We start from the raw sequence: 17,618 nt of genomic DNA on the forward strand, positions 1-17,618 counted from the left end.
TGTGCCTGAGACGACCGTTGGTAACCATGGCAACTTTATCCGCTTCTTACGTCAGTCGGACGGTTGGCTGGAGCTCGGCACGATGAGGCGGCGCTCAGGTGCAGTCAAGTCAATCACACAGCAGGCTAATGCTGCTAATGCTGCTAATCATTCATTCATCTATTAAATTATTCATTCATTCATTCACCTGTTACATAATTCATTCATTCATTCACCTATTAAATTATTCATTCATTCATTCACCTATTAAATTATTCATTCATTCATTCATTCACCTATTAAATTATTCATTCATTCATTCATTCACCTATTACATAATTCATTCATTCATTCACCTATTAAATTATTCATTCATTCATTCATTCACCTATTACATAATTCATTCATTCATTCACCTATTAAATTATTCATTCATTCATTCATTCACCTATTACATAATTCATTCATTCATTCATTCATTCACCTATTAAATCATTCATTCATTCATTCACCTATTAAATTATTCATTCATTCATTCACCTATTAAATTATTCATTCATTCACCTATTAAATTATTCATTCATTCATTCATTCACCTATTACATAATTCATTCATTCATTCACCTATTAAATTATTCATTCATTCATTCATTCACCTATTACATAATTCATTCATTCATTCACCTATTAAATTATTCATTCATTCATTCATGAATTTACCTATTAAATCATTCATTCATTCATTCACCTCTTAAATCATTCATTCATTCATTCATGAATTCACCTATTAAATCATTCATTCACCTATTAAATCATTCATTTATTCACCTCTTAAATTATTCATTCATTCATTCACCTATTAAATCATTCATTCATTCACCTCTTAAATCATTCATTCATTCATGAATTCACCTATTAAATAATTCATTCATTCACCTATTAAATCATTCATTCATTCATTCACCTATTAAATCATTCATTCATTCACCTATTAAATCATTCATTCATTCATTCACCTATTAAATCAAGCATTCATTCACCTATTCATTCATTCACCTATTCATTCATTCATTAAATCATTCACCTATTAAATCAATCATTCATTCATTCATTCACCTATTAAATCAATCATTCATTCACCTATTCATTCATTCACCTATTCATTCATTTACCTATTCATTCATTCATTCACTTATTAATTCACCTATTAAATAATTCGTTCATTCATTCACCTATTCATTCATTTACCTATTAAATCAATCATTCATTCATTTATTCACCTATTAAATTATTCATTCATTCATTCATTCATTATGCTTTCAGTATGCACTACTCCTGTATTTCAGATTGTTGTTTACCATCTAGTACATCAATCTAAAGTACATGTTTTATTTATTCATTCTTTTAATCACCTATTAAATAATTAATTAATTAATTATTTCATTCATTCATCTGTTCATGATTTGCACTACTGCTGTATTTCAGAACTTAGTCACATTTACATTTATTAATTCATTCAATCATTTCATCATTCATTAGATCATGATATTCACTGCTGCTGGATTACAGGACAGATTAAATTCCTTATGTACCTGTCAGGCCTGTGCGTTTGAATATACATGATAACGTGATGTTACTGTACCGCCCTCTGCTGGTCGATATCAATAATTATCTCATACAAATCTCTAAAAATACTAATGACCTCACACAAATACAATAACAATAAATCGAGCAAATGTACCATAAATACAGCTGCCAGCTTTGGAGGTTGTGATAAAATACAAATCTGTGGGTTTCCAAATCAAAGTGGACGTGATGCTTACATCCATATAAATAACATGTTTTTAATGTGTGTGAATTTACACATAAAATCAGTTTGACATTTCTGTTTTATTAACAGATTTTATTATTATAATTACAAATGCATCCATACTTTTTGGCAAAAATGGCAGAAGATATTTCTTTGGTTCAAGTTTCAGGCAAATCTGTCCACAAGTCATTTTAGCCCATTTAAATAGAGCTGTTTTAACTGCATTGATTCAAAAATACATGGAACAGTTGCCTCTGATTCACAGTATGCTGGATGGTCAGGAGTAAGCCAACAGCCATTAAAAAAAAAAGAGGTCTGCCATGAATAAGAAGCTGCTGAAAGGCAGGTAAAGTGGTTTGGATATCTAGCAAGGATGACTTGTGGAAGCATAGGATCATATTTATGCAACTTGGGAATGCCTGGGGATCCTCTACCTCAGAGGGAGCTGAAATATGTGGCTGAGAGAGGTGAAGTCCGGGCTGCCACCTTCTGCATGTTATAGAGACGGACACGGGACAGAAAGTACAAACCAACCTTCTTACAGACAGAGACCAGACGCAAAGATCGTACCCAGGTCCGTAGGTCCTGATGCGGTGCAGCATCCACACTTTAGTCGCCACTCTCCAGTATATAACGTACACTGCATTACATGCTGTCGAGTGTGGTCGTGTGCGGTGCGTAGACAGTTCGAAAATACCAATTTTTACTACACAATTGTAGTTCGTAAAAACTCCTGGGTCATTATTTAAGCCTGAATCCCAAATGTTACCATATACTGTATAGTCTAAACCAAATGGCTCAGACTAGAGTAAGATTTGTTAGCTATTGAGCTCCAGCCCGGATGATGCTTTTATGGATTTTTATGGTATTTCTGGCATGCTTAATATTCATGTGGTTCACACGCTGCATACTACTGTACATACTGCTGGCCAAGTATTTTGTGCTAGAATATGTGACATGCCATTCCTAACACTTCCATTGTCGCCTAGTTGATGCAGAGCACCCATAACACATGTTGTATTATGTAGGTTATGGAAATAGGGAGCAATTTTAGAGTCAGTCCGTGCATAGCTCAAACTTTAGGCCTCATTGGTCATCATTGGCTTTAAAAGGCAAAAAGTTCTTCTCAACTCTTCTGGCTTTAGCAGATCATTGTCTGTAGACACCAATGTAAAAAGTTGAGTTTGCCTCAGCACATCCATGACCCGGATCCGTCCGGGATCTCTGGCTGCCAGAAGTATAGAGGTTCGTTCATCCGAGTCCTACAGGTCTGGTTCAGTAGCCGTAGAGCTCGTTATCCAGCCAGCCGTGCTCCTTGTAGTACCTGGAGCCGGTGCGGCCCTGGCACGCCTCATAGATCTCGTTAGGCACGAAGCCGCTCTCGGTGCTGGCCAGGGTGACGAAGCCGCTCTCGGTGTCGCGGGTACCCAGGTTATCGTACTCGCCGGTCGGCGTATCCGGGGAGGAGCCCAGAAACGAGGTGTTTTTGGTTTGAGGTCGGGTTTCGCTCAGATCGGCGTCGTGCTGCCTCCGGATCACGTTGTAGACGTCCGGACTCGGGCTGCTGCAGCGCTCTCCGGACACCCAGGGGAAACGCTCATGGGGAGGAGGAGCTGGGGTGTCCTTTCTCCTGCAGATGCAACCACACAAATGTCAGAGCAGATTAGCAACCATCCACAAATTGTGAGTGAAGCATGGATACGTAAGTGATAATAATTTTATATTAGATGTAAACGTTTAATTTCAGCTCATAAACTAAATTATTTTTCATTATTGTTTCCTCCCAGTTTAGTCACCTACTGCAATTACAGTGTGCACCTCACATAGTGGATTTTTACACAGAGCCTTTAGAATGTACAGAGGAACACGTTTTGCTCTTTGTACTCATCCACCATTAAATCAGACAGCAGTTGATCAACCAGAATGAATGCTGCTGCAGTCTTCTCTCCTTCAGATAGCCAATTGTGTCCCAACTATTTTGGTTTAACATTCTAAGGACTGATTAATTAAAAATATATGTATAAAAAAAGAAAATACCTTTTAGAGAAAAGCCTGAAGCAGAAAACTCCAACAGCTACGATGAGAAGGAGCAGAAGAGGTATCGTCGGGAGAATAATGTAAGCAATGTTGAGAGCGTTATCTGAAATAATATTAAGGATAACACAGTCAATCAGCTGGTTTATTATCAGGATTTGGCTTAAACCTTATCTCTAATCCTAATCCTAACCATTAACCAGTACTGAGTCTTTAATTCTAAGAAAAGCCACATTACTGTCAATTACTTTATTATTAATGTTTGCCTGTCATAACTATGAATTTAAAAAGTACAATAATAATAATAATACAAACAATAAAAACAATAATTATAATAATTATATTAATAATAAAAAACAATAAAAACAATAATAATAATAATTATAATAATAATAATAAAAACAAAACAAAAATACTGATAACAACAACGTATTATTATTATTATAAAAACAACAATATTGATAACAACAACAATAATAAACAATAATAATCATAATAATCCTTTTTAATAATAAAAAGCTTTACTTTTTAAAGAAAGTTTCACAAAGTGCTTTAAAATAAAATACAATTTTAGAAATAAACAATTAAAAGACAGAAAAAAACCAGAAACATATTTAAAACTGCAAATTCACAAAGCTGGAATCATACGATTCATTTTGTACAATTGGCTTTCACAAGGTGGTAACCAAATGTGGCTGAAACATTTCAACTCAGTAATGACAGTGGTGTCCATAAACTTTTGACCATAGAGTGTACATGCTACAAGACATGAACCTTAAGAATCAGGTTGGGATCTGTCAATATACCACTAGTGTATAACTATAAAACTTGAATAAAACTTGTGGTAGTGACACGTTTACTCAAGAACCTCTGGTAAAGTAAATGGAAATATTGAAAAGTCACAAAGTATTTAGATACGTACATGCAGATTAAATGTCACCAAGATTATAAAATGCTAATATAAGCCCTAAAGCGCAGGTTTATCCTGCTCTTATTGAGCTTTAAAAAGTAATTTGACTGAAACTTTGTACCTGTATGTTCAGAAACACTGTTCACATCACCATTAACAACCACTGATTTATTTTTGGTCACTTCTGCTGTTGGCCGAGACTGAAGAACTGAAGGAAAACAAACGATATAAAAATAAAGATATGAATAATAAACAAGGACATCCATTTAATTTAGAGAATTTAAAACAGAGATTACAACTGGAATTGCAAAATATCACATAATATTAGAACATGTGATGAAACAGAGCTGCTGAATTCCACTAAAGCACTTGTGTCTTTCTACAGATAAGTCACATTTATGATACTACTGTATGTTAATGGAGAAAACATATTCTGCTACTATAGTTTCTCTTCTAACCCTGATGTCAATTTCTACCCCATGCACCTTTAAACAGATTACCTGTGCGTGTTCTGTTTCGTTCAGCAGGTGGAACAGGAGCTTTATCTGAAATCACACCACAACAGTTCATAAGTAAATTAGATCTGGAACATTTCTATGAGCAGTTGTAAGAACAGACATGGCAGAGGAAACTCTTGGCAGAGGAATGTTATAATTGATGTATGGGGTCAGGCTGTGTGCATATTTTCTGCCACCCACACACTGGTGAGCCATGTCAGTGATATAACGGACAGATCAGAACACACACTTGTAGTTTTCATAAGAATGTAATTTGCACATCTGGTTTGACTAGATTTAAAGCTCTGTGCTTCATGCAGGGTTTGCTGGTGAAACCAGGAGCAGTTTGCGTGATGACCTACAGCTTTAGTAAATTGAACACTATTACTGGCTGCACAGGAACCTCTGTGCAGATTGTTCAGTATTACAAAGCATTACTTTGTCCTATCACAACTAATCACAACTAAATATCTACCAAAAGCAATCCAATAGACTTCTAGAGAGAGTCCTTGAGAATAGGTCAAATATATATTAACCCAGGACATACAGAGCTAAGGCTGAAAATACTAATGCTGGGATTATGTTCGATTTAAAATAAAAGCAGAGAGAAAATGAAAGATCTGGCAACCGCTCCCATCATTGAAAAGGTGAAATACTGCATAAAAATACAGCAAGTTTACTTTTATTATTTAAATCACACCATTATTATTGGATTGAGCCTCCATGCAGGTAGAATTCATTTGTTGAGTTGTGGATCTGATGCTACAGGAACCCAGTGATGGAACCCAGTGGTAGAACCCCAGAGTGCTGAAGTGCTGTCACCTTTGGTGTACTTGCAGATGAAGTTGTTCTTGGTTTCACAGTTGTCATCATTCCACTGGAACATGTAGAGACCATCTGGACCTGAAGAGGCCGACGGCTGGTGGTACATCACCACGCACACCTCGTAACCACAGGAGGGTTCGTCCCAGTGCCAGTTCCTGTCCACACACGTTCACAATTGCACAAAATTTGAGCCTTGAACATGTTTAGTAAATATGTTTTTCTATACACCTTTGCACTTTAATCATCAGTTTCTGGCGTCTTACCTGAAAGTTGAACGACTACCATCCAGCCAGTAATACTGAGACGTGCAGTCTCCAGAGCTCTCCTCATAGCTGGGCTCTCTGCGTAGCCCGATCCAGAAGTCGCCGTCTGACGCTCTCAGCTCGTGTATAAATCCCTCGATGAGATTCTGCTCGGCTGACGATTCGATGCTGAGGAGTTCTCCTCCATCTCTCTGGCAGGCCCGTCTGGCCTCCTCGAAGTTTAATTTGCGCTGGTTCTCCTGGAAATAGCCGATTTTGTAGCAGGGTTTGTTGGTGCCTAGCTTGCAGATGCGCTGGCCTTCGGAGGACGAACGAGAGATGTTGGATAAAGTTTTGGAGCAAAAAAAAATTTGCAATTTACACAAGCCCCACTGTAAAATATGATGGTGGTAGTATCAGGATTGCAGTTAAAGTGAATGTTGCTTGTTTTAACATCAAAGTCTGAACTCTTTGCTTTCTCAGAAGAGTGGAGGCTGTTATAGTCACAAACAGGGAACCAACTCAGTGCTCATGGTTTTAAAATAGAATGTTCGAGAGGTGTCTATTTATATTTGACCACAGGATGTATGTGTAGCTACCAAAGTTGGCTAAAACCAATCCTCACAGACCGCTTCATCATGAATGTGGTGGGACTGGAGCCTGCTCGGGAAGACTGGATGAAAGGCGGAACTGGACCCTGGACATGAAACCAGTCACAGGGTATCACATACTTATGGTCACTCCATATCGGTTTTGGTTACCTAAGACTGACAGGGTTCAGCCTATTTTCCATGAAGGCTGTGTCCCAAACCACATGCTACCATCATTAACAATATGCAAAATAGTACTATATAGTTATTTACTATAGTAACCAGCAAAAAGACAAACCAGAGTAAAAGTCATAAGTTTTCATACACTGGGGAGGGAACTGAATGCTTTTAATGATTTCTGCTACTGTAATTACATGTTTTGTTCATTATTTTTGTTCATTATTGTAAAAAAACATTAAATTAATTCATTTATTTAGTAAAATAAAAAGGATGTTTACTAAAATAATTGAAATTCAAAGACTACAAAGATCCATGTCTCTCACAACTCAGTATCCAGAGAGTTCCTCGTTATCCCGTTAAAGAACATGAACACATTTAATAAAGAAATAAGAACAGACTTCTGACTTACCACTGAGCACCTTGGACGGTGATGCTGGTACGATGATTACCAGACCAATAAAGCCCAGCACTCGGATCCAATCCATCTCATCCAAGTTTAATATTAAACCTCCATCACTGGTACCAGTTCCAAAATGCAGCACAGACACTGAAGTCTGTATAGAGTCTGTAGAGAAGTGAGATCTCGCTCTGTTTCTCTCTCTCTTGTTCATTCACTGAGTGCTCTCTCCGCCCAGTGGGGGCTGGAAAAAATGTGGGCAGAATCTGGGGGGCTAAAGCAGCACAGCCTCGTTAATGACCACCAACGAATCAGCCTGACCAATGAAAAAGCCTCCGAAAGCCTTTGATTCTAGTGCTTTATACTGTATAAATACTATAAAATGTAATGTATATATACATATAATAGATAAATAGATAGACAGATAGATAAATGCTTATTTAATTTAAAGCTTAGTTAAAAAGGCCTTATGGGCACTTTATTAAGCGGCTGTAGACGTCTGACAGTACTTGTAAACGTCTGCATCTGGACCACATGCTGGCTTTATGAGCAGTAAAGAAAGATGAAACACTTCAATCTAAATGATCAAAAGCAACACGAAAGGAACACGGCTATGAAAAAGTACCCTTACAAGTAAAAAAACAACAAACTGTTACCTTGCATTAACCCTCATGTTCTGTTTAAGCCTCCTTAACAGCTCATGAAAAAATTGGAGCCTTTTATTAATCAGCTTGATGCTTAATAACTTTTTCTAATGTTCTAGAAGCTGCAAATAAAAAATATCATTATATTGATATTGTGATCCAAACACCCCCAGATTTATACACTTTTGTTTGGGGTCTTAAAGACTCCAGCAAGAATACATAATTAAAGGTAATATTAGATTCTCTTTATATGTTTTTAGTTTCTGTCTGATGTCTCTGGGATCCCAAACTCAAGGTCAACAGAACACAATGGTTAAGAATTTGTCCGGATGGTCTACTGTAATCTAAAAAACCACAAACTCAGTAGAACAAGCTTTACATCACCGCGGGCTTGATGGCAGCTCAGTTGAAAAGAAGCCCCTGCATCTAAAGCTGCACATTAAAGCTTGATAGAAGATTTTCAGATAGACAAAGCAAAGAAAAGCAAGAGTAGGAGCGTCAGATTTGTACAGCAGTGTAAGTTGCATGACAATGTTGAAGCTCATTTTAAAACTGTATGTCACCTACATTTGATTAGCTTCTAAATCATAACACACCCTAATTTTGGTACTATTGGATTACGTCTGACCAGCCAAACAAGTATAAGAGTTATATAAATGTTTCCAAACTACACTAGTGGCCGTTTCTAGTATTGGAGTTTTAGTAAATGCATTTCACCATCATATACTGACAATAAAAACTTAAATCTAAACCGTTTTACAATCTACCATACAGACCCAAGCGGATCTAATAAATATTGGTCATTTAAATATTTCTGAGGGTAGAATTCCAATTTAAACTCACATTCTTGCTCAGTTATAGAACAGAAACAATGCTTAAGCTTTTACATGTATTTATAGCAATGCTTTATTCTAACAATCATGCTTTCGTAGAGAAACTCTGGTGGCTGCTTCCATTCTTCAGATAAGCTCCCGGACTTCCATCACATCCTGGTTCAGATCCTCAGAAGGGGTCTTGAAAGTAAACCTTCAGAAACTGTGTAAATAAAACACACTCCGCTGGCTTGTAATAATAAAAAGAACAACACTTTAATTAAGCTTTTTTATAAACACTGAACATGGTGTTTTGAGCCTTGTGTATGTACCATTGTCTGAAGTATAGGGACACACATCTGAGAACCTCTGATTTAGGATATTACAGGTTTAAGAAGGAAACTGTTTGAGGTTGGTGTGGAAGAACTCAATCCTTCTATTTGTAAGAACATATCTGATATGAGTTGGTACACTGACTGAGAGCCAGACCTTATGATTATGAACCAACATCAGTACACATCTTATGAACACTTTTGTGGTTGAAAGGTAAAACCCTACAAGAATTTCCATTTACATTCAAGCAACTGAGGGTTAAGGGCCAACCTGGCAGTGATGGGATTTAACCCAGCAACCTACCACTGCCCATTACACCATCAGAAATACCCTTTTACTACATTTACTATTGCTGCATTTGGCAGACGATTGTATTCCAAACTGTCTTACAATTATGACTGAATACAACTTGAGAAATGAAGGGGTTAAGAGTCTTTCCCAAGGGCCCAACTGTGGCATCTTGGTGGCAGTGAAGCTTGAACCTGCAACCTTTTGATTACTAGTGCAGTACTTTCACAGACCTGTTCCAAAATCTACTGGGAAGCCTTAGCAGGGAAGTGGTGGCTGTTTCTGCTGTAGCTAAATGATACGTTATATTAATGCCCCGTGGTTTGAAAAGAAATGTCTGACAAGCACATAATGTGATGTGTTCGGATACATTTGGCCATGAAGTGTATATTTAGCATCCAAAAAGGAACTATATGCTGATGACAGGAACCGTATACCAAGACAGTAAATCAATAAATTGAACTCTAGTTTTTAGAGTCGTAGTTCCTGTGGAGCTGCCAAATCAAAAACGATATTACATATATTAGATGCCCGTTTAAATTAAAAGCATCGAATATGCCATAATTATTGGCATAACATGGATTTTGGTATCCTTAATGCCTTCCATGCCTTTCATTTAGTCACACACGTGTATCACTGTACAGTTTAAGCGATACCTTTAGGAAAGGATTAAAACGACGTATTATTTGTTTGGCTTTTTTAATTACAGCAGATTTATGGCAGCAGCATCAGCGAAACGGCTTCCCCTCCCACCTTCCCTTGCAGTAAATCTCCCGGTCAGGAGTGGGATTACTGGCTCTACATCCTGACGATCGATACAGGGCTCTATCACCCACCGTGCTTCCGACTGTAAGCTATTCATCCTGTATTTATTACCGAAGGAACCCAATATTTGACTGTTCGGTGGTTTTCTTTTACCTGTGAGTCGGCTCAGACGTTCTTGGCTTGTGTGGAAGCGAGACCAACTCTTTCTGTGGAGAACAAACCCATACAAGTTCAATATCACGATTAAACACGGTCATTCCTGATAGGCAAGCAGATTGTAAATATACAAAACACCAGAACAGGACCTTATTTATTTGAGTGTCCAATTAGCTAGTGTGATTTTCATGCACATCAGTTGACACAGAACGGTGAGAAAAGCAAAGAACATCCAGAAAGCATCAATTCTGAAGAAATGATAGACTAGTTGAAGCTTAGAGAAATGCTCTGCTCAGTTAAATAATCACACTGAGCAGAATGGCGTCTCAGAACCCACATCAAACCAAAAAAAAAAAGAATCGGGTTCTACTCCTCTCAGATTGAAGCATGAACTTCTATACTTCTACATGGCTCCATCTACACTTATGGAGAACTATAGCTTGCTTGGCTGTGGACAATTTACCTATGTACTGGACCTACTCTTTATGGCAGACCTGTTTTTTGATGGTTCTTGGATTGCTGGATATGACCATAAGATGTCAGCTTGGGTTTTCTTCCCAACCTTGGCAAGAGACCACTTTTTATGCCCTGTATATATGGGCGCAGAGAAGTCCCCAGCTATAGTCCATCAAAGGAGATGGCCATTATAGAACCTTTTACACAGTGAAGTTGAAAAGTTCACAAGTCATTTTAAATAAAAACACGTTGACTAGAAAAAGGTTGGAGGGGCACTGATACAAATCACAACATTTAATGCTGAGTGGAAGTTAAATGGTTTTAATTTGTTGGCTTTAAAGAAGCATTTCAGCTTCTCTCTCATCTTCAAAGTCTGTGCATGCCACTGTGCTGTGGTCGGGTTAAAAGGTTAAAAGTTAAAAGGTTCACAGGAGGGTGTTATAATCACTCAGTCAAACAAAAGCCACAGTTAATATGTCATTAAAATCCCAAAACTGGCATGACATACGTGCTCCTTACAAGTGTGTAACTGTCAGCACTGACGGTCTGACTAATCATGACTAATATGATTGCTGTTGGAGTAAATGTCCCATAAATCATCACTGTTTCCCCAGGGAGACTTAAATGCTCCGCGGGGGCTGCGTTCCAGATCGTTCCACTCCCCCTACACTCCTGCAGTCGTGGGCCATCTTGAAAATGCTGAGGCTCTGAGCAAAAGTGCTGATGATAGAGCAAGCTCTCTGACGGATGGCAGAGAAATAAAGCACTTGGCTGTCCGTACGATTCTTCTTCTGTCCGAATGTGCAGTGCTGAACGAACTGTTGAGTGATTTATCTGCCATCGTACTGGCAGTTAGACGGAAACGTGAACAAGCGATATGGTTTTATGAAAGTGACCTGTGGTTTGACCCTTACCTTGATTCGGTCTTCTCTCTGCTTCTTCAGGAGGGCTATGATCTCATCTCGTTTTTTTGCCTTCGACAGAAAGACACAAGCAGTGAGCTGGGTGAAGGTAAAGACGGGACGTCTGTCATACAGCTGCTGTCCAGAGCCACCGGTGTTTCCAGCTGGCATGGAAAGCAGCGACTTCTAAACAGGCCTCATAATTCTGATTTACACCCCTGTTCTCGGGCTACACGCCACAGCTGGATGCTAATTCAGGCCATTTGATTGATTTCATTCTGAATACAGTCTCAGTCCCCATTCATCAAGCCATGTGGGTTAATCAGTTACAGTAATGTAATGCAGTATGATTGGTATCATTAGCTATAAACGTTATGTCCGCCGCGCACCGAGAAAGCACTCGTAATGTGGAAACAAAAGCGGGTTTTCACATCGAATGAACTCATTTTTGCTGTAAATTTGATTTGATGTAGATTTGTATAAATCACCAGACTCAAATTTTATATCAATACAAAAAAACATAAAACATATTTTGTTACACGTGATTACATTTTTGCACAGAATGCAACCTTACTGCGTCTACAAACAGGAGGAAAAACAGAAAATGTTTCATCCTTCACACCCATGAATAAAAAATGCAAAAGATTATGTTAAATATAGATGAAAATGGCAGGAGAGAAAGAAAAAGAACTAATGTACTGTGGGAGGAGTGTCATTATTGGGGAACAAACTGTAGGAGCTTTACACACAGACAGTGGTTAATGTACTGGACTAGTAATCAGAAGGCTGGAGGTTTAAAGCTCTTGAGCAATTGCTTAGATTTTATATGGTCACAACCACTGATGTCAGTTACTCTAATCTGATCACATTTTTCAGTAACAAGTAATCTAACGCGTTACTATTTCCAATCCAGTAATCAGATTAAAGTTACTTATCCAAGTTACTGTGCGTTACTATTTTTGCGTCTCGGAGAGTTACGTCTGGCCTATGCGACAATTAAGTCACGAGCTGCGTCCGGAATCGCATACTTACAGAGTATGCACTAGATTGGAGGAAGTACGCACTACTCGGCCGGTAAAGAAGTCCATACTTTCAGTACAGAAGTGTGCAGTATGCACACAACACCGCTACGTACTACACGTGGGGACGTGATGACGTAATATCACCATAATTACAGACTCATTACAAACCCCACTCGCCAAAATTTTGGATATTTATCGTCTTTTTGTTATTTATTTGTCTCTAAAAATTGTATTTGATTTATCTTACTTACACTTGTGAACAGAGGACTTAGTTTTCCGCGTCTTTCTTGTTTCTTATTCCGCTTCAATCGCCTACGCAGCTCCAGTTGCATTACGGCAGCTGCTGAATGTAACTAATAAAGTAACTTGTAATCTAACTTAGTTACTTTTAACATCAAGTAATCAATAAAGTAATTAAGTTACTTTTTAATGGTAACTATGCCATCACTGGTCACAACTGTAAGTCGCTGTGGATAAAAGCATCTGCTTAATGACAAAAATGTCAGTTTAAATGTTGCTGGTTCAAACCCAACATCTACCAGCTTGCCACTGTTGGGCCCTTGAGCATGGTGCTCGACCCTCAACTGCTTGCAATGTATATTGTCTAAATTGTATAATTGTCTCAATTGCTTTACATAAAGGCATCTGCTAAACACAGAAAATGTAAAATGTGAACAGGTGTGACTAAAAGTGCTTTTTTGCAAATAAATATCTCTTTCAGTTCTAAATCCAGAGTCCAGGGTGTGAATAAGGATCATTAGTTAAGAGTAATGGTATGAATGGGAGCTGGTCTCTAGAGGGCTGTGCATCCTGCAGCTCCCAATTCAATTGCTCCCAGTGCAGGGATGTGGAGAAATAAGAGTGAATAAGAGTCATGTGAAATGGAACAGGGACCCTCCACAGGAAAACAATACCACATCCAGCATAAAGCACAGTCCAGAAAAGTAAAGGCTTGTATAGCAGGTACGGGATGTCCCATGTCCCCAAGGGAGGTAATGGTCAGGTGTCCAGATACTTTTGGCCATATAACAAGGCCTAACCAACATTGTGATGTTTAATTGTACCTTAACCATTTCAATGCGGGTCAAACTCATTCTGCATCAGAGATAATGAGAATAATGGAGTCTGACCGGCCCATTTGATATTCAGATGTAGTTTCTCAGGTCTCCTGGTCTGCTAATCGCTCTTATCCAAGAGGTTTCAGTAAACTGAGGTAGGACTTTTAATTCAAGCTAAATTCTTTTAGAAGAACTTGTGCCCTGAATCGTCTGTAATCCCTCCCGAGTAGATCGATCTGCGAGCGCACACACTGCGAGCCCTGGGCCCGCTAATTCGATTAGCATTGTGCTTAGCGGGCTGAAGCAGGGGCCAGAGAGTCCGCAGACGCATTCATCACCGCAGAAGCAAGGATGAGTGGAGCTATTGGGAGCTGGTGGGAGTTGGTTCAAGACGCCCATCCTCTGGGATTGCATTACCCGATTGGCTCCCTGCTGAGCCGCAGTGGCGAATTTAACCCCCCCCCCCCCCCCCCCCCCCCCCCCTTTCCTCACCACCACCACCACCACCATCATTCTACCACTTCTGTTTTTTTTTTAACACAGCAGTTACAGTGGGGTGGGCACAGAAGGTAGACAATTACTCAAGAGTTTTATGAGCTTGCAATATGAAGCATACAGGAATCACGGTGTGTATTCAGATGTAACCCCTTCAAGACCATGAATTTTTTGAGCTGGAGGTTTATTGATTTTGGGGGATGGATGCACTATAGTGCACACAGAGTCAGTATTCATATTCATCAGAAGAACACGATGTGTAATACCGGCTCTAATTCAGTGCGACCACCACGGTTAAGGACCGTTCCATCCAGTGAGACCGGGGTCGTGCGTCTGATTCACTTTACATCGTCATCAAAAGTGCGCCGTTGTGCTAGCGGGAGCTTCATTCCGTTAATGCAGTCCGCTGAGGCGTTTTGCCTCAAGACAGCACATTTTGGCTGCCAGATCCAGATGCTGCAAAAGTCTGTCTCATCTCGAGTTATCTCTCATCACAGACTGGAACTGCAAGCTGGCTCACAGTGCATACACGAATACTACAAAGAAAATAATACTTGACTTGTGGCAGCTAGCTGGAACGTGCATTTAGTGATTGTTTTATAAAATACTCCCATCGTACTGATGAAATTTGTGGCTCAACGATCACTGACTGTTGCCCATCACGCCCACTGAAGGGCTTTGGAATGAACTGGAACATCAGCTGAGACTTTCAACTGGGACAGTTGTGGCCTAGTGGTTAAGGTTCTGGACTAGTAATCCAAAGGTTGCTGGTTCAAGCCCCACTACTGCCAGCTTGCCACTGTTGGGCCCCTGAGCAAGTTTACAGTCTAAATTGTAAGTCGCTTTGGATAAAAGCGTCCGCTAAATGCCGAAAATGAAAATGAAATGAAATCAGTGCCCAGCCATAAAGATACTCTTCTGACTGAATGAGCACAAATTCCCACAGACAAACTATAAAGTCTTGTGAGAAGCCTTCTCACAGAGTAACAGAAAGCATCGCATAGAGGTCATTCTACCATAATACCGTTTGTTTTTAACACGGGACGTCCAACAAGCTCATGAACAGGTGTCCAAATACTTTTGACCATACAGTCCACAAGGAATCAAGGTTCTCACCATTTCCAGATATCTCCGCTTCTCCTCCTGCTTCTGTAGCTGATACGCCCTCTGGAGGAACTCATCATTCGCTGGTGAGAGAACGTGTCAGATTGGGCAAATCAAAGAATAGAATTTAAAATAAACATATAAATAGAACATTCAATAAAATAATACTTACCGGAACATGGTGACGTTTTGGGACCGTCACTGGAGGCTTAGAAAATAAATGAAAAAAGAGAACTGTATCTTATATAGATCTTCATAATTAAATATCAAGCTATCATTAAATAAAAAATAATAGGTATTACTGTTTTACATGCATATTTTATTTAGCAAACACTCACACACAGGTGTCCAGATACTTTTGGTCATATAACAAGGTCTAACCAGCATTGTGATGTTTAATTGTACCTGAACCATTTAAATGTGGGTCAAACACATTCTACATCAGAGATAATGAGAATAATGGAGTCTGACCGGCCCATTTGATATTCATACACACACACACACACACACACACACACACACACACACACACACAAAGGCAAAACACACCAACACCAACCCTATCCCAGCTGTGAAGCATGGTGCAGGTAGACATAAGCGATAAAAGATAAAGAGCGGGACAGTGGTAGCCTAGTGAATACAGCTTTGGGCTATCAATCGAAAGGTTGAGAGTTCGAATTTCCAGCTCTGCCATGCTGCCACTGTTGGGCCCTTGAGCAAGGCCCTTAACCTTCTTGGCTCCAGGGGCGTCGTACAATGGCTGACCCTGCGGTCTGACCCCTGCTTCCAAACAATGGGTGGTGCAGCAGTGAATTACGACAACCTACTATCCAGGGTTCGAATCCCTAGAGGTGCTATCGGCCGGTCGGGCGGGTGCATACAGATTCGGTTGGCTTTCTTGACCAACATCAGTGCCCAGCCATGAAAATGCTCTTTTAACTGAATGGGCGCAAATTCCCACAGACATACTTCAAAGCATCATGAAGAGCATTCTCAGAAAAGTGGCTGTTAGATGTCGCTCTGTTTTAATACCATTTATTTCTTAAACCTGGATGTCCAACAAGCCCATTATAAGGTGTCCAAATACTTTTGGCCACAACGTGTACTCACTCTGCGTGTTTTTGGCTATCCTGAGGCGCTGTGTGATGTCCACAGACTCGAGGCTGGACTCCACGGGCGGCTGTAAACACAGAGAGCTCCAGAACACTTTAGCATAAGCGACGTCCTCCTGCGACGAGCCTTCAAACACCGCGTAATACAGTCTGATGTCCGAAACCATGTCCGCCATAATGTTTACATCCTTCACTACACTCGCCGTATCACTGCTGCTGACACTGTTACCATGGTAGCGAGGTGTGTTGTCATGGAGACAGGACGCTCCAGCGCCGGCACGACTCGTGTTGCCAGATCTGCTGCTTTCACCTAAATGAATGAATATGGTGTAAAGAAATGGGCAACGTGTTTGGTCAAAAGTTTTAGGACACTTGCAGGACACGTGTATGTCAGAGCAGCCCTTAGTTTAGGTTTACAATAACTTCTACTCTTGGACTGTTAATTTTCTGCAAGTATATGACTGAATGACCGGAGCTCCCGGAGGAAACCCACGCAAACTCCACACAGAAAGGACCCGGACCGTTCCACCTGGGAATCGAACCCAGGACCTTCTTGCTGTGAGGCGACCCACCGAGCCACCCAAAAGAACAAACAAAGTGCAAAAGTTTTAGGACACTTGCAGGACACGTGTACGTCAGAGCGTCCCTTGGTTTACGTTTACAATAATTTCTACCCTTGAACTGTTTATATGACTGAAACACCAAGTCTTTGTCTAAAATGTATTATTATTTTTCTTTTATTAGTGTGTTAATATTAAACACAGTCATGGTCAGTATGCGTATCTCCAATTCACCTCACTTGCACGTCTTTGGACTGTGGGAGGAAACCGGAGCTCCCGGAGGAAACCCACGCAAACTCCACACAGAAAGGACCCAGATTACTTCACCTGGGAATCGAACCCAGGACCTTCTTGCTGTGAGGTAAGAACTACCCACCAAGCCATAGGGCACCTTTATGTCTCAGCAGCCCTTGGTTTAGGTTTACAATAATTTCTACTCTTAAACTC

At 39.7% G+C, this 17,618-nt stretch overlaps 2 protein-coding genes across 2 annotated transcripts; both read right to left on the bottom strand.

The window, feature by feature from the left end:
- Positions 1 to 1,439: 1,439 nt before the first annotated feature.
- Positions 1,440 to 7,728, bottom strand: layna (layilin a). Its single transcript, XM_062989172.1, has 7 exons — positions 7,477 to 7,728; positions 6,319 to 6,616; positions 6,053 to 6,210; positions 5,219 to 5,278; positions 4,855 to 4,941; positions 3,827 to 3,929; positions 1,440 to 3,419 (listed from the first exon to the last, which is right to left on the bottom strand). Exons 1-7 carry the CDS (start codon positions 7,676 to 7,678, stop codon positions 3,065 to 3,067), a joined length of 1,263 nt encoding a protein of 420 aa, XP_062845242.1. The 5' UTR covers positions 7,679 to 7,728; the 3' UTR covers positions 1,440 to 3,064.
- Positions 7,729 to 8,983: 1,255 nt separating this feature from the next.
- Positions 8,984 to 16,836, bottom strand: hoatz (HOATZ cilia and flagella associated protein). The gene is made up of 6 exons (XM_062988995.1): positions 16,610 to 16,836; positions 15,672 to 15,707; positions 15,512 to 15,582; positions 11,833 to 11,892; positions 10,460 to 10,512; positions 8,984 to 9,143 (listed from the first exon to the last, which is right to left on the bottom strand). Exons 1-6 carry the CDS (start codon positions 16,785 to 16,787, stop codon positions 9,137 to 9,139), a joined length of 405 nt encoding a protein of 134 aa, XP_062845065.1. The 5' UTR covers positions 16,788 to 16,836; the 3' UTR covers positions 8,984 to 9,136.
- Positions 16,837 to 17,618: the final 782 nt, after the last annotated feature.

Source organism: Trichomycterus rosablanca, chromosome 26 (genome assembly GCF_030014385.1).
Source record: "Trichomycterus rosablanca isolate fTriRos1 chromosome 26, fTriRos1.hap1, whole genome shotgun sequence".
In the NCBI taxonomy this organism is placed as follows: domain Eukaryota; kingdom Metazoa; phylum Chordata; class Actinopteri; order Siluriformes; family Trichomycteridae; genus Trichomycterus; species Trichomycterus rosablanca.